The sequence below is a fragment of the Apaloderma vittatum genome, unplaced genomic scaffold (assembly GCF_000703405.1).
Source record: "Apaloderma vittatum isolate BGI_N311 unplaced genomic scaffold, ASM70340v1 scaffold6085, whole genome shotgun sequence".
Classification (NCBI taxonomy): domain Eukaryota; kingdom Metazoa; phylum Chordata; class Aves; order Trogoniformes; family Trogonidae; genus Apaloderma; species Apaloderma vittatum.
The window spans coordinates 1-20230 of NW_009715376.1; the positions used below are offsets into that span (position 1 = coordinate 1).

At 39.7% G+C, this 20230-nt stretch overlaps 1 protein-coding gene across 1 annotated transcript in view; it reads left to right on the top strand.

The window, feature by feature from the left end:
• The first annotated feature begins 6526 nt into the window (after positions 1-6526).
• The window catches only part of LOC104273702 (serine/threonine-protein phosphatase 4 regulatory subunit 1-like), a 30821-nt gene continuing 17117 nt past the window's right edge, over positions 6527-20230 (top strand). The window contains 7 exon segments of the mRNA XM_009869109.1: positions 6527-6664; positions 7890-8036; positions 9600-9707; positions 10487-10552; positions 12109-12267; positions 13358-13488; positions 14987-15504. Of these exon segments, the coding sequence (XP_009867411.1) occupies positions 6545-6664; positions 7890-8036; positions 9600-9707; positions 10487-10552; positions 12109-12267; positions 13358-13488; positions 14987-15504 (1249 nt within the window). The 5' untranslated portion in view covers positions 6527-6544.

Here is a 20230-nt window from a genome sequence, read left to right on the forward strand (position 1 = left end):
TCCAGGTCCCTCTGCAGTGCCTTCCTACCCAGCAGATTGACACCCCTCCCCAGCTTGGTGTCATCTGCAAACTTGATAAGGGTAGACTCAGTCCCCTCATCCAGGTCGTCAGTAAAGATGTTGAACAGGACTGGGCCCAGTACTGATCCCTTGGGGGACACCACTGGTCACCAGACACCAACTGGATGCAGCACCATTCACGACGACTCTCTGGGCGGCCCGATCATCCAACTAGTTTTTTACTCAGCGAAGGGTGCATCCGTCCAAGCCGTGAGCTGCCAGCTTTCCCAGGAGGATGCTGTGGGAGACTGTGTCAAAAGCTTTGTTGAAATCAAGGTAGACCACATCCACATCCTTCCTCTCATCCATTAGGCGGGTCACCCAGTCATAGAAGGGGAGGGACACTGTATATTAATTTCTAAAATATGTGTGGTATTTTACAGTCCTACAAAAATATGTCCATATAGATATCTTTCTAAAGAAATGACGGGAACAAAGAAAGTGACTTCCTGGAGGGACTGATGCTTATTTGCTTGAATATAACCAAGTAGTTGTTTTTTTTTTTTTTCTCCTGAGTGAAAAGTAGACTTTTTTTACTGCGTAGTATCAGTTGTGAATGCAGTTTGCAAAACAAACGGATTTTAAAACATTTATTAGGCTAATTGGTCATTAAGTTTTGAAGCTGTATAATCAGGCTTAGTGTGGATGGCCTCACAACCTTAATTACTTAATAGTGTGCTTAACCTCTGTTAGTAAGACCATTCCAATTATTGTTGTTGGTATAGCGAGAGATGCCAACAATACCTGTGGAACAGCACATCTCACAGCATTCCATTTAGCAAAATCTTCATATGTAAGCAGCATTAATGGGAATGCTAATATTTACTTTGCCCAGTTGTCAATAGTTCCACCTGTGTTTTCTCCCCTCCTGCTGTCTTTATGTTTCAGGATTTTCCATACCTCTTCTCACAGCTTCTGATTGTGTCTCCGTGTCTCCTTGTGTCTCCATGCATCTGATGGGTGACTAATCGTATCTTCACGCTCTCTCATTAGTCTGTATTTCACTCCTCACTCTGCCAGTCAGTAGCGAAGTCCATTTCTGGTTAGACATATTGGTCTTTCTGATGGACTCCTAAGCTAAAAGGGGCAGGCTCTGGTCACAGCATATTTTCACTAGTGTAGATTTTCTAGATTGTCTCCAAAAAAGGTGGGAAAGTTGGAGCAACAGGTGAAGCAGGAAATGAAAGAAACTGAAAGGGAAAATGTGGATTACGCTAGAAGGGAAAAAAAAGAGAGGAAGGGAAAGCTGTATTTGGGAAAAGGATTTAAAGTTTGAGTTGATAAATGTAGAATCTATTTAAACTTTGACTTTGATCATGCAAATGACGTTCAGTTTGAGAATAGATGTATGCACATCCAGTACTATTGCCATACTGTTGGCAGATTGACTTCTTAGTATACTGTGACCCTTATATTTAGGCTGAATACAGAGATGGGGATCTATACAGGGTGAAGGGCATGAAGGTTTGTTTTCTGCTGCTTGTTTCTCTCTAGTACATATAAATCAGTACTTTCATTTGCCTTTCACCAATCATTTTTCTAAAAGAAGTAAAGTGTAAAGGCAAAGCTATGCTTTTACACTTTGACTTTTTATTCACAACCCTTAATAAGAACATTATATCCTTAATATTCAGGTGTACTTAGAACATAAAAATCTCACAGCTGCTCACAAATGTAGGGTAAATTGACTGCTGCTTATTTTCCAGAATGGTCGTTGGGGATAATGAAAGCTTTGTCAAATTCCTTCTAAATACTGTGCATTGTTGCAGAATCAGCTATTGTGAAACAAATCTAGTTGTGAGCTGGCTCTGGAATAATTGCTTCATATACAAATAACTGCTGGAGAAATTAGTTACTATTATACTGTGCAGCTCTGCAATAATTGCCTTTTAAATCCAGTATACAGCTAACCATGGTGCTTTACTTCTTCATAGCTCAAGTGGAGTACAGAGTGAACTGAAGCCTCCTCAGGGATTAAGTAAACTTTACACATTTGTATAGGAAACCCAAGTGTAAATGGTTGGAGTAGATAGATGAGTGTGACATTTTGCTATGTGAGAAAATGGTGCCAATTTCAGGGGGAAATTTCAATGTTTTTTCATCACTGAGGAAGGAAGAGTTAATTATTTCTATGATTTTGGAGTCAGTTTAGGATGTTGATTTAACTACTGATTTCTGAAATCTAAGCTAAATCTAAAGCTAAAACTGAAGGTTAATGTGTGCAGATCAATGTCTGCCCAGGTTCTAGAGATGTTGATTGGAATATATTGTAGGCCTGGAAACGTGGTTTCATGTGACCAGATAGGTGGAATTATGTTATTTTATTCTGGCAACTCCTTTTTGAAGGTATTTCACAAACAGAAGAAATAGAGGTCTATTTTCACTTGCTTCTATGATTCCTGTAGTTTTGCTTGATTTCTAAAACTCGATTCAGTATAATGCTTTATCTAGAGAATACATAATTTGTGATAGAATGAAATACAGTGCTAATGAATGAGGAAAAACAAGTATGAGTTTCCTTCTGAGACCTAATTTATCGTATTATTTTTTATTTTTTTTGTTTGTTTGGACAAGTTGCAGCTTTTTTCCTAGTAGCCTGCTACTTTAATACATACAACTCCTTCAGGAGGTAGTTTGAAAAGAGCACAATTTAAAATGCTTCCTCTGCCAAACGGAAAAATACTGTTCCAAGCAAATGTTATGGAAAACCTAAGTGTACACAGTGATTTTCCAGAGTGCCTAAAATAGAAACTTTCAGTCTTGATGTGAAGCAAAATTCTCCACCCAGCTTTTGTTTTTACTCTGTGAAGGACTGGTCCTGACTGTATTGTACAGTGCAAAATCTATATAATGCAGACATATTCCCCAGCTGGATGAGCTTATTCTTTAAGAAGCTATATGTAATAATTTTAACTGATACTGCCATGCTCTGTTCATTGTGTTGATGATGAAACCATAAATTTGCTTATAAATAACAGAAAACTTAAAACTGAAGTGGCAGACACTGTCATGTACTGAAGCCTGCTGGAGTCTGTATTTGGAGCTTCCACCTGTCTAAGGTAAAGACAAAGCTGAGGAATGGATGAAGGGAAATGAGAAAGTGCTGTATCTTTAGTGGAAATTTTTGGCATTGTTGCTTGAGTCTGTAGGAAACGTAATGCAAAAAAAAAAAAAAAAAAGCTCTACTGTAGCTCCATCACGCTGGAAGATATTAGCCTCTATTCAGTACACACTGGAACATGTGCTTCAGCGTTTGGAAGAATTGAGCTCTTGCCTAAATAGGTAAGCTTAAGGTTCAGGTTCTTGCACAGCAGCAATAATTCCCCAGAAGCACAAATGCCTTTTTGATAGTGAATTACGGTGTTGCATTACACAGGCAGTTAGGTACACAGTGCTCGTTTGTTTGTTGGTTTGAGCAACTGACCTTACTAAGATCACAGAGCCATGTACTTAAAAGTTAGGGAATCTAAGAGCTGAGGTGACCGTTTACAGTTCTAATTAATTTCTGGGCATGAATTTTTCAAATCTTTAATTGCATCAGCTCCTCGTGTTCCTCACAAAGCCATAGCTTGCTTAGTAGCTGAGGAAGAAGGGGCTCACTTTACGTGAGGAGCTCTTCAGTATTGTCAGGCAACGTGGCCACTCTCTTCAGTGCTGCATAATAGATGAACCCTGTACTCAAGAAAAAGGTGTCTTACGGTTTTGGTACTCATTGCTCTGAATTTACAGACATATCATAGAACCGTAGAATGGCCTAGGTTGGAAGGGACCTTAGAGATCATTTAATCCAACCTCCCTGCCATGGGCAGGGAATTCCTAAGTTTCTTTATGAAGCACTCCAATAAAAGAGCATGAAATTGAAATTTCACAGCAAACTTGGGGAAAGGGAGTGTTGCAGTTACTTTACCAGGGGGTGTTCAGACTGCGTGTAGATGTATCGATTCAAAACAGTCTACCCAATTTGAGTACCTGGTGTCCAAGGCTTGTGATAGGCTTAATACAGAGCTCTTGTCTTTTGATTGCAGTGGTGGTATTTCTTCAGCAGTGAAGACAGAGAGTTCAGACTGCAGTCAAATGAGCGGTGTGCAGTTACTCTGTGAAGAGCCTGGCTTGAGCATTTTGCACATCTTCATACTAGGCAAAGGAATGAGTTGGGTTTCTCAGCATTTTGCTTCTTTTGCTCTGTTTGGGTGGTAGTAGCACAGTAGTCAGTCCCGGTGGCCCTCCCTTACCATCGCTTGCTTCCATCATCAGATAGTTCTGCTTCTTGTGGGAACTGTGTGATTGCATGGGGAAACCAGTCTGAGTGCCAGTTCTTGATGTTTAATCATGCTGCTGTGGTGGGCAAACGCTGCGTCAGCCAGATCACTTCTTTGATATGGTTTGTTGTCTGGCTGTGTGAACAGTTGCATTGGCATAATGGAAGCCACAAGTTTTGAGTTTGAGAGGGTGGGAACTGCCTGAAGCAAATCTAGAAACAGTTAAGAATGCTTCTGCCAGACATGCAGCCTCGGTCATTTTTATCTTCCTCATTTTCCCGCCCCTCTGTCCCTCGCCACCGAGTCATCTTCTGTCTGCTGCCAGAAATGAAGTGGGAATCCTAAGAAGTCAGAACAAGATCTTGGTGATAAGTAATAAACCTCTTGTATGTTTAGATCACGTCCTGGACATGTCTTGAAAGGATGGCCTTACGGGGAAAGTTGGGAGCGAGTCCCTCCAGCTCTAGCATTGGAACCTGGTTCCAGTTTCTTGTCCAGGAAGATCAGTCTCCCTTCCAGTTTGGTTGCTACTCTTATTTCCATGTCTGTCACCTGTTAGCCCTCTATCTCCCCTTGCCCAGGGTTCCTCATTCTGCTCTGTTTTCCATCTGCAGCCTTTTCAAAAGAGTTGCTCTTGGGAGAGAGGCTGTGTACAGTCTGTCTGCAGTGATGATGTCTTTCTCCATCTCAAAATGTGAAGGACTCTTCCATTTGTAGTTGCTACGCTTTCTGTCGGCTCCTGACTAGGTTCAAAAAGAGGGTGTTTTCAAGGTCCCTTAGGCCAGCCACCTTTGGGCAGTTTTTCATACACATGAAAAAACATGGTGAGATGTAAAAGGATGCCTTTCTATGGCACATTTGAAGCTACTTTTCCAGAAGTGAAGAAGCTAGGCCTTGTCAGATAGGAGGACCAGAAGTCAACATAAGAAGGAAACAGAAGGTTTTGCTAACTTTAGTCTTGAAAACTGCTGATCTGCTTTGGTTATTTTGTTTTATTCAGGCTGAAGTTGTCCTTTGTAACCAGTGTTTAAGAAAGCCAGGTGCTGCATGCATTGGCCGTGTTAAATACCAGTGCAAGTTGCGTGCTTCTGTTTAACAAAAGGTGGTAGTTTTGATGTGTCGTGTTAACTTCAGGTATTCCAAGAAAGATGGTTCAAATCATACCATTAAGTTTTACCTGAACAATTCACAGGTAAAAACTAAGGCATGCGTATCCTGTGAACAGTGTATATATTACTTAAAAAACCATTGTAAATCAAATTACTGTAACTTGACAGTAGTTGATGTGGTTTTGTTATGTGTTTTTTAGGTAATCAGTTCTCTAAGGGTAATCACAGATAGCAGCAGATTCTGAAATGACAGAAATACTTAATACTGTGTTCTGAAATTGCATGTTTGTTGTGTTTTTTTTTTCTGTGGACAAGTAGAATATCAGGCATGTGATAATGACCTACTTCTTAAATTGCAACTGTTCTTTATTAGTTGGAATTTAATATGCACTTGTATTTCTTTTCTTCCTTCTCTTCTTATCATCCAAATAGATGCTCACGTTCTGTGGGGAGGAGGATTTATTCAAGTAATGTAGTGTTTCATTAATTTAAAAAGTGAATTAAGTACTTCTAAATAGTCACCAACCTTGATGAAGAACATACCTGAAAGGTTTAACAGAAGCCAGTGGAAAGATGCAGGACCTTTTCCATTGGATGAAAATACCAGTAGTCTTAAAAAGCAAAGAATAAAGAAGAGCATCAGCGGTTATGGCAGGCTTTTCTGCTCAGTGGAATCTTTCCTACATGAGAGGCTGTGGCCAGGAGTCCCCCTCAGTTTGTTTCTTCTCATGGTGGTACCAATTCTGTGTTGGCTTTATGCTTGGCAGATTTCTTTGAAGTAGGTCACACTCATAGGGAGTTGAGACAAATTGTGATACTTGTAACCTTTGGTGACTTGCTTTCCTAATATCTCTTCTTGGTTTTTGTACTGATAGTATGGGACCTGTCTTTTTAGTAGTTTAGTAGGGCAGGGCATAGTTGTACCTGGTTTTGCAAAAAGGTGGTGCTTGTCAAAATGAAGCTTGACATAAACACACTGACATGAACACTTGAGAACATGGCTTTATATGTACAGGAGTGTAAAAAGCTTATTGTGGGAGTATGCTCCTAAACATGTATTGTGCCTTTTTTGGTTTTATTTTGACCCTGACAGAGCCAACAGTGCGGGCAGAACTGATGGAGCAGGTACCTCATATTGCTATGTTCTGTCAAGAAAACAGACCTTCAATCCCATATGCTTTTTCCAAATACTTACTGCCTATTGTGGTACGATACCTCGCAGACCAGAATAACCAGGTAAGTGTCTTTTACAAATAGTTTATTAGCTATTTGAATATACCTGGTGTGAAATATAAATAATTTAGCATCATACAAGTGTGTAATATTTTGTGGTAAAAAGAATTTGAATGGATATGAAACACATGGCACTGTGAACTTTAAAGAAAATATTCAACATTTTTTTCATCTAACATAGCCTGTTCTAATTTGAGGCCTTTTATCTTAGAATCATAGAATGGCCTAGGCTGGAAAGGACCTTAGAGATCATTTTAATCCAACCTCCCTGTTTTGGGCAGGGACGCCACCTCTCGACTAGACCAGGCAACACATGGCTTGTATTCTTATAGACAAAATCAGTCATTTTGATAAGCTTACATAATTTAAATTTTGGCAAAAAATTTAGTCATGAACAGCTGAATCCTTGATATAATTCAATTTTTCGACACCATTATGTATGTTAATGACCAGTTATTTGTATATTGATCCAATAAAACTTTTTTGATTGAACTTGTGTCATTTGTTTCTCTGCATATATGAGTTAGCTTGCCTAAGGCTTTCTTTAGACTTCTCCACATTGTTCCAGACTAGACTAATCCTAGGCAATAGATTATTTTAATTATTTCAGGCCTCTGAGTTTGTCACTTTTCCTTGCCCTTTCCAGATTTTCTCTAATAAAAATAAGTACCCAGACCTTAGTAGTTGTTTTGCCAATTCATATGTAATACAACAACCATACTCCTGCTTGATATTCTCCTGCTAGCAAATTCAGTGTTTTATTTCATTATCTTCTGTTGATACTCTATAGTTCATTTGGCTGGTTTGCTCCAAAACAAAGATCTTGAAGGAGTTTTCAAAGTTGCTGCACTGCAGTATATAGTCTCTTGCTGTATGTAGTGTTTTCTCTTCTGAAGAGATTGCTTTTTTGAGAGGCAGAGGTTAGCCATCTGTGAAGTCGATTATTAATGGTTATCTTGCCATAACTACTTTTTTAACATAACTGTCTTGTGTTTTGGGAAGTACATAGGTGCCTTAGTATACAGTATGGAGGTGCTCTTGGGTTCAAATGTAGCTTGTTTCAAACACGAAGTGTTTGCAGAAGGATTTTTGAAGCACTTCTCTCGCCAAGTACAGTTCGTATAGGTGTGCGGCAGTATATAGCTACAGCTTCCAAAATACAGGGCACATATTCAAACAAAAATCTCTCTTTGAATTCCTTGGTTCAGTTTTTGGCTTTTCGTGATAGGTAAGAAAAACAAGCCAGGCAGCATTGTTAGTTCTGCTGGAGCAAGAACTCATAGAAAGATACGATGTGGAGACCAAAGTGTGCCCTGTTCTGATAGATCTCACAGCTCCAGACAGCAACGATGATGTGAAGACTGAAGCCGTGGCTGTAAGTAGCAGCAATACCAAATCCCACCCTGTTAAAGTTTGCTTTGGATGCTTGATATTGCGGTGATGGCAGTGTGTTTCTAAGTTTCACATCCATGTGGTATTAAAAAGAAAAAAAATTATATTGCTGTCCATAACTAATCTCTGTAGCTTTTTGCGTACTGTGTTACATCCAAATCAAGATTAGATTTAAATTCAATAGCTTATATACGCTGTAAAGAAAAGTGTGGCTGGACAATGCATCAGAAAGGGATTAATTTTATTGACTCCTAATGCATCTTCGGTTGTTGGCTTTTTAGTTTTATCAGGTTTGTTTTATGGAAGTTTAAATTGCACATGTGGAAAATTTCCATCAGTGGAGAATCTTTAATGCTTGAATTCTGTTGGTCTCTGCTGTATGTCTGTTCTCTTTATTGATTTTAGTTTTATTTCATTTGATGAAACAATAACCATCTCAGTTGATTAATTTATGATTTGCTGATGGTTTTATTTTTTGCATTAGACACAACCTTAGTAATTAAAATTTATTATGTGTTAAATTAAAATAGTAAGCAAATAAATAATTCATCAAGGGAAAGCGGCCAAAGATATATGCCCTTGTATTTTCCTTGAATGTTTGCAGCTTGTGCTTTTTGCTGGGTGATTTTTTAAAAATTTTTTTCTATTTTTTTTTCATGAGAGAGACCATATGTAATATCTTACTTTAATAATGTGGCTGAACATGTAAACAACAAGGAGGTTGGGCACTATTGCATTTGGCACCGAATTTCTAATACTCTCTTAAGGAAGATTACAAATAAATAAGGGAATAAAATTTAAAACAGAGTTATTTAACCCATATTTGTTGTTTTGAAGATATGGCAACTTGACAAAGGTTTCTGTAGCTCACCAACCCCCTAGAGGCTAGAAAAATAATTCATTATTAGAGGAAAATGAATTTATATAGTTCTACTGATGTGATTAGGATCTTTTAGATTACCTTCTTTTTTTGGAAGTTTTAGTAAAAATCAGAATGAAAAAGGAGCTAGAGAGAAAAGCTGTCACTTCAATGTTAGGTTTCTTCAGTATTTTAATGTTAGGGCGTTGCGTTTTTGCGATATGGGGTATTGTAATTTTTAAATTGTGTAGAAGTTGTAGAAGTCACTTAAGCAGATTAGCTGTAAATAATTTTCTGCTAATTGTAAATACGTATATTTGTTAGTTATTGGAATACTGGAAGAATCTTTTACTTGTTTTTTTTCTAAAAAATTTCTGGATTTGATATGGGAAAGTAATTTCTGGGAGTTCAGTTGTCTCCATTAGTTTGGTGAAGAAACAATGTCTTTTATAGCTGTGTTACTTGTGACAGGCAAAGGATAAAAAGAAAAAAAAATGCTTTAGTGCTTTTTGCAGAAGCAGACAAACCTTTTCAATTCAAAGTATGGATTTTTTTTCAGTATTTTTCACAACCTTCGATAAAAATTGTGTGTCAGAATGAAGAGTAAACGTAAAAACCCCTTTTCTTAAATGCTGCGGAATTGCACGTTGTGCACCCCTCCCTGATGAATGTCTGTCTTGCCATTAGATAATGTGCAAAATGGCCTCCATGGTGGGAAAGGACATCACGGAAAGACTTGTCCTTCCTCGGTTTTGCGAGATGTGCTGTGACTGCAGAATGTTTCATGTTCGTAAGGTATGGAATTCTCAACACCTGTTCTGGATTATCTGTGAAGGGAGTGTCCTGAGTTTGGAACTTGTAGTTGACTAAATTACTTCTTTTTTTTTTCCTGTTAAAGCTTGTTTGTGACACATACAAGCGAAAGCTATGGTGTTTCTTTGAAGCTCACATTTCCACAGGTTTTCATATTTGACACTGAGGTTTTTTTCCAGAGTCCCTACCTTTATTATCAGAAACAAAGAAAGAATCTGCTTGTCTTTATGATTGTGTAGGTAGCTATGAAAATGGGAACCGACTGTTACTGATAGAGCATCAGCCACCTGAGCTCATATCTCTATGCATAGATGGAATTAAAGATGCTTATTAAGATGCAATAAACTAGTACTTCATCATGGTGTTGGAGGCTGTGATTTGGTTTTACCCTGCCGTTGAACAGCTTATTTTCCTTGATAAATGCCTATATGCTTTCATCTGAGAGCACTTTTGGTGCCTTTTGTGAACTCTCCCTCTTGTTTTAAGTTCTGAGGTGGTTCTTTGGTGATTAAAAAAAGCTGAATAAACGTGAAATGAAGAAAACTATTTTTAAAGGTTGTTTTTGTTTGGGTTTTTTTTTGAACCACGGGAACTAATAGAATGGGGAAGTAGCTGATAGTGACTTTGCACCTGTTTATGGTGGTTTTAATGTTTTTGTTTGTTTTTTAATGGTTTTAAAAGCTGTTCATTTTTTTCTTTGATTTTGTTTACTGTATTAAGACTGTGACCTTAGTGGTTATTTATTACATTTTGTCTGCAAGGTATGTGCAGCCAATTTTGGAGATATCTGCAGTGTGGTTGGGCAGCAAGCCACTGAAGAAATGCTGGTAAGCCATTTCTTAAGCTATTTTTCTTTTTAATTCAAGTCAGTAGTGGAGCTGGACAACATGCAGAAGAAGGGCAGCTAAAATAATTAGACAATTACTCTATTCCCTTAGTAAAGAGAGACTAAAAAGCTGTGACTTTTTGGTTTTGTTGACATCACGTTATGATTGATGTTTACGAACTCTCAGACAGTTACAATAAATATGGACCTCTTACCTGCCAAGTCACACAGTCTAGAGCTAAGGCATACTCAGTTCTAGAGCTGGGAGAAGGGTTTAAGTCAGACTGAAGAAAATATCTTGGGCTGTGGAGGCAAAGTGTATTTGCAAGTTCAAAAACAGGTGAGGAGTAGGCAGCAATGTGTCTTCTGATGTCTAGAAATGCAATGAGAGATTGCAGATACAGCAGTGGTGAGGCTTATGTGATCAATGAATGCTGCTGTTCATTGATTTAATCTTCTGAAGTCAATTTTCCTGACTCTTAACAAGTACTCACAGCCCTCCTAGGAAGGTGAGAAACAGAAAGAAAGGCAGAGAAGGTCAGTGAGTGTGAGTGATAAAAAATGACGTAAAGGGAAGACACACAAGTTCAAAAGCAAAAAGCGGGGAACTGCGTGGGGCAGTGAGCAGAGGATCCTGAACAGATCCTGGCCCTCGTTCCTTTGGCGGGTGTAAGGAGTTGGTGGATGTTGCTAGGCTTCCAGACATGACAGAAATCAGCTTGACAGTCACTGGGATCCTTCTTCAAGCTTTTTTCTCTTGGAGATGTGGACAGTGAGCTTGTTGAAGGCCAGAAGAGCTTGATGAGTCTGTGGGATGAATTAGCCAGAAACTTACATGACAAGAGTGTAAATGCAGGCATGACTTTAACAGGAGGTTCTGCAGCAAACGTGGTATTGGGACAGGTAGATCTAGTGTGACCCGCAGGGCATTTCTTATGTTCTTACAGCATTTGCTGTATATTTCCCTAGGTACTGTTGACTCAAACCATTTGATAATGAAGAATTGTTGCATGGGTTTACATCCCACATGTTTGATTGGGGATGTAAACTGATTCCTCTCACAAATGCCTTCTTAGTGATACATGTAATGAATTTGGATTAAAACTTTGTACAGGGTGTGCAATTAGACTCTGAAATAAAAAAGTGGTGGTTATTTTACATAAAAGCAATAACATGTGGCTGGAGAGTTTGGAATCTCTTTCCTTAGCAGAGAACACCGGTTTCTCCTCTTTTTGCATTATTTAACAGGGAAAATAAAAGGGCCAAAGGCTGAATGGCTTTAGACAAAACTTCATTTTGTATCATAACTTTTTTTAAAAAAAAAAGTCTAGAAAACTTTGCTGCAGAAAGTAGAAACAACTGAACATCAATAATTGAGAACAGAGTTGTAGCGACAGTCGTTGTATAATTACTTGCATCTTACCACTCTGCCTCTTCAAAGCAGCATCTGAATGTGAATGCAGAGAACTAGATGAAGGGGAAATGAATGTGAAAAATAACTTGCTTTGAAACAACTACTGCCTGTTAAGACTTGCAAACTTACTGTGTTCCTAACAGCTGCCGAGGTTTTTCCAGCTCTGCTCTGATAATGTGTGGGGAGTTAGGAAAGCCTGTGCTGAGTGCTTCATGGCAGTTTCTTGTGCAACATCACAGGAAGTCCGGAGGACAAAATTGTCAACCCTTTTTATTAATTTGATTAGCGATCCTTCACGATGGGTAAGAATTGCTTTTTATTTCTTGAATAGCTGTATATTTAAAAGATTCTACTCTGATACTCCACATAGAACTTTTCTCCATAGATGTGGATAACATAACTTGCTTCACGCACCTCAAGCAAAATTCTTCTTAGGCTTTTTACTTTGTCAGTGGATGTAGAGAGTCCCTCACATTTTCACTGCAGCCTTTAAGAAAAACTGTGTCAGTGGGATAACTTTTCTTACCTACAGAACTGCCTGTGATTTAACATTGCTGAAAATCATTAACAAAACTGGAAAACTAGATGTGATTTATTTGTATTTCTTCAGGTTCCCTACCACTATCTCTTTTTCTGAGGAGATTGGGGTGCTGGTGTTTCTTGTTGTTTTGGGGTTTGTTTGGGTGTGGATTTTTTAGTTGTTGTTACTATTTTTGTGGTTGGTGTGTGGGTGGTGTTGCTTTCTTGTTTTGTTTTGTGTGTGTTTTTTCTTGGTCTTGAAGATCTGTTCTTCAAAACTTAGGAAGTTTGTTGTTGAGCAGACTACTTTGGAGAGGCAAAAGTAGATCTTTCTGCACAGGAACATGAGCTCTTGGATCTTGGAAAGTCAGGCAAGTTGTAGCTCAGCAGAATTAATCAAATAATAAAGATGGAGGTAGATAACTGTTGAAAAGGGGAGAATAAATAGTAGGAGAAGGGAAAAGCAAGTGAACACCATAGCTAAATAGGAAAGAGAAAGAAATGCAGAGCTTATCATCAGTCAAACTTAGGAAGTCTGTTCACTGCACGTAATTTTTTGCTTTCAAGTCGTTAAAATTATCAACTGAGCTTTCAAATTTACCTGCTTCTACTGTCTAAATAATTGTGATTTCTTTGGTTGTGGGGAACAGGCCTGTCAACTGTTTTTATCCTACTTTTTCTTAACTTTTTTTTTTTACTTAGCCCTTGACGTTTACAGCTGGCTGACTCTTTCCGGACAAGAGCCTCTGCTATAGCTTTCCTCAGTAGGCTTATGACCCTTCCAATTCCTAGTAGCAGAAATTTATGTTTTATCGGACAGCAAGACTTATATATATAAAAATAATATTTTTCACCTTGGACCTTTTCCACTAGGTCCGCCAAGCTGCTTTTCAGTCTCTGGGGCCTTTCATATCAACGTTCGCTAATCCATCCAGCAGTGGCCAGTATTTTAAAGAAGAAGATGGCAAAAGCCCAGAAGACTGTAGTTCTACACAGGAAAACAGGTAAAGAATTTGTTAAATCTCTCTATTTTTTTTTCTCCTTGTTTTTCTTCTGTATGAACTGCAAGAACTTTCCTATATAAATTATTTATCTTGGTAAATGAAAATATCTGGAAATTCTTATCTTCATTAATAGACTATCAGGGTTTTCAGTTATTTACTTAAAATATATGAATATTCAGTAATTTAGGATAGCTTAGGATATACCTTCTGTAATGAAATGACTGACTTGATAGACAAGGGAGAGCAGTGTATATAGCCTACCTAGATTTCAGGAAGGCTTTTGACATGGTCTCCCATAATATCCTCAGAGAAGCTGATGAAGCGTGGGCTGAATGAGCAGACGGTGAGGTGGATCGACAGCTAGGCAGCTGAATGGCTGGTCCCAGAGAGTCCTGATCAGCAACACAGTAACTGATCATGTACCTTGGGGGTCAGTATTGGGTCCACTTGTGTTCAACATCTTCATTAATCATTTGGATGGTGGAGCTGTGTGTACCTTCAGCAGGTTTGATGATGACACAAAACTGAGAGGAGTGGCTGATGTGGCAGAGGGTCATGCTGCCATCAAGAGGGCCCTCAGTAGGCTGGAGTAATGGATTGAGAGGAACCTCAGGAAGTTCCACAAGGGGAAGTGCAAAGTCCTGCACCTGGGGAGGAACAGCCCTGGGCACCAGTACCTGCTGGAGTCTGACTGGGTGGAGAGTGGCTATGCAGGAGAGGCCCTAATGGCCATGGTGAATGCCAGGTTGACCATGAGCCAGCCCTGTGCCCTTGCAGCAAAGAAGGCCAGTGGTATCTTGGGCTGCATTTGAAGAAGTGCTGCCAGCATGTTGAGGGAGGCGATCCTTCCACTATGCTCAGCACTAGTAAGGACACAGCTGGAGTGCTGGGTCCATTTCTGGGCTTCCCACTATAAGAGAGACATGGACATACTGGAGAAAGTCCAGAGAAAGGCTGCAGATGATGGACTGGAGTAGAGGGAAGGCTGAGAGAGCTGGGCCTGCTGAGCCTGGAGAAGCGAAGGCTCAGGGAGGATCTTATCAGTGTGTGCAAATACCTGAAGGCAAGGTGGGAAGAGGAGAGAGCCAGGATCTTTCCAGGGGTGCCCAGTGACAGGACCAGAGGCAATGGGCACAACCTGAAACACTCTGAACATCAGGAAAGACTTTATCTTTTTTTTTGTCCTATGAGGGTGGCCAAGCACTGGCACAAGTTGCCCAGGGAGGCTGTGGAGTCTCCGTCCTTTGAGTTTTTCAGAAGCTGTTTAGACATGGTCCTTGGCAACTGGTTCTGGGTGGCCCTGCTTGAGCAGGGAGTTTGGTCCAGATGACCTCGAACCTTGTCCGGTCTGTGATTCTATGATTTATGTTTCTATGCTGTAAGTAAATCTACTGTGATAAATAGCAAGCTGATAGTATCTGTGTGAATTTTAAAAAATGTCTGCTTGCAACTAGTGTATTTTGGATTTTTCACGTTCATTTGCTTTGGCACTCAACAGTGAACAAGTCAGGACTACAGAAGATGTTAGAACAGAGGATGAGCACAACAGGACAGAGGATTTGTCTTCACACGTCGATAATGATGATTTTGCAACAAAACTTGAAAATGCCATGGAAGATCAAAACACAGTGTCAAATAACTCCCAGAGGGAAAGTGATTTCCAGACTGAGTCATCATTCCATTGCACTTTGTCTTCAGAATCTTGTGGGGAAATGGCTGACGAGAACGAGCAAGGTTCTCATTGCTGTACAGCAGGTCTACAGGAGGCTGGGCTGAATTCACAGGAAACCTCTCTTTCAGAGCAGGAATTGTACAACTCTTTTCATTTCTGGAGGACTCCACTTCCCGAAATAGATATTGACTTCGAGCTTCAACAGACTTCTGAGATAATACTCGACAGAGAAATTCAGGAACTCACTATGCCAGTGTCTTCAAACATTCCTATGGCAACGAGGAAAGAATTGGAAGAAATGATAGAAAATCTGGAACCCCATATAGATGATCCAGATGTTAAAGGTATAGTAAAGATATTGAAGTATTTTTAGTGTTTGGAGATACGTATTTGTTACTTCAGTTTGGGTTTTAACCTTTCCATTGTTTTAAAAGTCAGAAGTACTACTTTCTCCTGATCCTCAGAGATTGTATTTATTTTAATTTAATTGTGAAAATTGAGGATGAACTAAAAGGGAACTTGAATTTGTGTAAAGATGTTTAAAGGTAGTATGATTTCTTCCATAAACTGAATACACAGTTAGCGGTATAAACTTCTGACTGCCTTTTCTGACAGTTTAATCAAATAGATGGTTCAGTGGAGTAAGCTGTTGATCAGGCAATTAATTTGAATTAGCATACATGCAAAATAAGACATTAACATATTTATTTTAAATAGCAAAATGTGATAGATTATTTTCATTTTATGCATTATCTGAGTTTTTTTCTCATTAATTAGTCTTCTCTCTTTTTCTGCAAGGTCTTTATTATTGCAGTCTTACGTTGTCAACTTAAGTGTGCCAAACTGATTGGGTCTGACCGTGAACTGGTCAAAACTGAATTCTTGAAATGAATGCACGTCCTCCATTTTAAAAGCTCTGGAAGGATGAAGGGTTTCATAAGTATGACCAGCTGGTAGAGCAGCACCTCAGAAATAACTCCTGGGCTAAAATGACTTGGCTGTTTCACCCATACTGACTGAAGATATGTTTCTCTTGGTATTCATATAATGAATAAATTTCAAGGCACATCAGTCTTGAGCATTGCAGTCAGAAAGTCCAGAGGTAGAACTAAGGAAGAAGCCAGATTATTCTGGAGCTGAAGGGTCCCAAGGGGAAGCATGCCTCTATATTTGAAAATGTAGCATGGAAAATGAGGGGAATTGGGAGTGGGAAAAACATTTTAGAACAAAATGATATTGCTTTCAACTTCCTTTTGTTGTTAGTAGGTTGATATGTTGAGGCCTTAAATCCATTTTGGGCTGCTTTTATTTAATCTATTTTGAATTCAGGATATTGTTGCTTTAAGAGTGCTTTAGGCCCTCCCACTCTAATGAAAGAGATAAGACCAAGATCATTATTAAGGTTGAAATTTTTTTCTTAACATAACTTATCTCTGAAGCCCACAGTGAAAACTTGCGCTACTGTTCAGGTTTATTTTATAAAAGCTTTTTCTGTCCAGCTATAGAAAAAAAATACTTCTAATGAAGATTTATGTAGGCATGTAGCTATACATCCAGAATTCTCCTGTGTTACAGGGTTGTTTCTGTTGTATGTCTTGTTTCAGAGCAGGGCTTTTTTTGGTGGTGATTTTTTTTATTGTTATTTTTTACATTCTCTTGACTGGGTGTCGAAGTTTTCTGTGCAATTGACTAACGCTTGTATTTTTCAGTAGAAGAAAACTGTTACTAGGTTGTCAGCACAATGGGTTCCCAGTGCCCACAAGTTAGGAAAGATTTGGATTAGGTTTGCTGGTGCCATTGATTCTAATTTGGGATGGGGTGAGTGGTCTTAATTGCTCTGTTCCTTTCGTATTCCATTCAGTTCATGTGACGTTGTCAAGGCTGTGGAGTGAAGCAGCGTGAAACACACCTTCTAAACCTTGAACTCTTTTTTGTGTCTTGCCTGTACTCTCGTTATTCAGTGTGAATACTTGGAAGCTGTAATTTAACAGAGTTCCTGTTTTGATTTGGTAATGTTATTTTAATTTGACACAAAGTGCATCGAGGCATAAGGAAAACGCAGACCAAATGCGATAGAATAATACTATTTTGCATGTTTGTCTCCAGCTCTAATGCATACATAGAATTGGTAGATATCTAGACTTCAGACTCTGAGTAGCTGGTTTTGGACCTTACACTCCATAAACTGTGACAAGAGTGAGGTAGACCCTTTTTGGGGTGATCCAGAAGATCAGAACCTTGGCTGCCTCTTTGCTTATGGCAATACCAGGAATAATGCTTTCACCTCTACCATCTAAAATGGTTGTTGCAAACCGGTATGCAGATGGTATAAGTATTCAGTCCAAAGGTTGTCGTAATTTGTTATTTTCATAGACATTTTCTGAAACTTCCTGAATACATGGGTTACAGGTGTTTGCCACACAACCCTGGTCCCAAGCTTAGGGTCTTTACCTGCCCTCTCTTCTCCTCCTCACAAGACTAGCCATTATGTTATTGTCTTTTATTTTGAGGAGTGGGCTGGTTCTTGACAACAAAGACTGATGAAGCTAGGATTTTTTTTTCCCTCTCTTTCATTCTTTTTAAATCCCTGTGACCTTTCCTTGCACTTATTTTCTTCCCTGGTTTGCTGTCATCCAAGTCCTGATTCCCTGCTTCCATGCTGTGCTCCTGTCTTTATCTTCCACTCCGATGCCTTGGAGTGGAAGATGCTGTGTTCTCTGTGGTGGGTGAGCGGAGGGCTGCCATACTGGAGAGCTCCCATAGGTACATACCTGCTGGTTTCTATAGCAAATGGGACAAGCATCCTAGAGGCATCACAAGACGAAATGGGGATGAGTTAGCAAAAGCGTAGTTTGGGAATGAGACTGCAGTGTGTGATGTTGTGGGTGTGTCAGTAAGGTTAAGTTGTCGTGATGCCCTCAACTCTGGCTCTGTCTCACATCTCAGTGCTTGACTGTGCAACTTAACATGTTAGGATAAGGATGCTTTGTTTTGGAGAATATGAAGAAAATTAATTCTTCTTGTGTGGAGCCATGTCGGCCAGGGTTATTGGCCAGATTTTTTTGAAGATCTGTAAGATCATAGTGAATTTTTATTGTTTGACTCTGCAGAATAACTAGCAATGGTAATAAGGTGACAGTCAGCAAAGGTCGATGTTTTTGATTTTGCTGGCTGGTTTCAAAGTCAGTCCCTGACAGCTGAGGCAGATGTAGAGATTTGTTACTGGAGTGCAAATGGCAGTGATTTCGAGCCTGTGTTTTGTTTCTCCTCACCTCTTGCCCCACACAATGCTCTGTTCTGTTTATGCATCCATAGCTACTATTATACCTCTTTACCCCTATTGCCTCTCTTTGTGTGTATTTCCCTTCCTATTTCCTTTCTTATTTTAATTTCTCTTCCTTTCTGGATTCTGCATTCCACCACTTCACATGTCTCACCTCACCTTCTATGTTGTGCAAGGTGCTGCTTCCCTCCACTGCTTTTGCATCCTTATAGCAGACATATTGAGAACATAATAGCTCAGAACTGAGTTTTTATCATAGGAGTACCTCAGCATACTGTGCCAAGGGGAAGAATCTTTTGAAAGAAAGGCATTGCCAGCTCATGCAGCCCAGTATGTTCAGTGCACACCCAGTTATCATCGAATCATAAAATGGTTTGGGTTGGAAGGGACCTTAAAGATCATCTAATTTCAACCTTCCTGCCATGAGCAGGGACATATTCTGCCAGTCCATCTTGCTCAAAGCCCTGTCCAGCCTGGCCTTGAACACTTCGAGAGAGGAGGTATCCACAACTTCTCTGGGCAACCTGTTCGAGTGTCTCACCACTTGTGAAGAACTTATTCCTTACATCTAATTTAAATCTACCGTCTTCCAGCCATCACTCCGTGTTCTATTGCTGCATGCCTTTGTGAAAAGCCCTCCTCAGCTTTCTTGTAGGTCTCCTTTAAGTACTGGAAGGCTGCTTATAGGGTCTCCCCAGAGCCTTCTCTTCTCCGGACGGAACAGCCCTGACTCTTTCAGCCTGTCCTCACAGGGCAGGTGCTCCAGCCCCCTGATCATTTTTGTGGCCCTCCTCTGGACCTGCTTCAACAGATCCATGTTCCTTCTATGCTGGAGATCTCAGCGCTGAATGCAGTACTCCAGGTGGGGTCTCACAGTAGAAGGGGAGAATCGCCATCCTCCAGATATCTTGTCTGTTGCACACTTACGGTTTACTGTTTGCGTACACAGAATGAGCTGTTTGTGGTTATGTGGGGTTTTGGGGTGTTCTTGTTTGTTTATTTGGGGGATGATTTAGGTTTCTAAGTGTTTTCTTGTGTTTCTGTAGTGCACCTCCATATCATCACAGCAGTTTCAATTTCAAACTTCAAATCCTTGCTCCAGGGCATGGAAACTGATGAGGGCTCTAGCGGCCAGCAACCACCACAGAACATATTTCTTTTCAGTAATTTCATTCTCAGAAAGGGGTGAACTGCTTTAACTGAATCTCACTTCCAAAAATCTTTACCTTGAAGCTTTCTTTTGAGAACTAGCTTGTGGCCAAAGTGATAAATCTGAGTAGTAGATAGTTGAGCAGTCAGCAACCAAGATGATGACAGTCTGTATTCTCACAGACAAGCTCTGCTGGCTAGCAGAGCTACATAAGCAGTGCAAAATTAACCAGTGGTATGTAATCCCTGTTAATAGGGCCTTTCCAATCTGCAGACAATTGGCCAGACAACCTGAGGGTCTCAGACTGGGAGATGGAAACCTGCACATTCCTCTGAAGTATGCCGGAACTTTAAAAATTATCATGGGGTCTTTATTCAGGTCACCTTTTTCCATCTCCCCGAGGCTGCTGCCGTCTTTGTTTACTTCAAAGGTTTCTTTTTTCTCTCCAGATGTTCTTATTTCTTTATTTTTCTTCCCAGGGACATTTTCTTCAGCTTTATTTATCTCCCTAAATTCTGCATAGAATGTGCTAAATTGCCTGACATCAGCTTTTCTTAATATTTGGAGGAAGAGAGAAAGCCTTACTTGCCGGTTACCAGGGCTAACTGTGGCTTTTTCTTGGTTCCGGGTGGGTTTA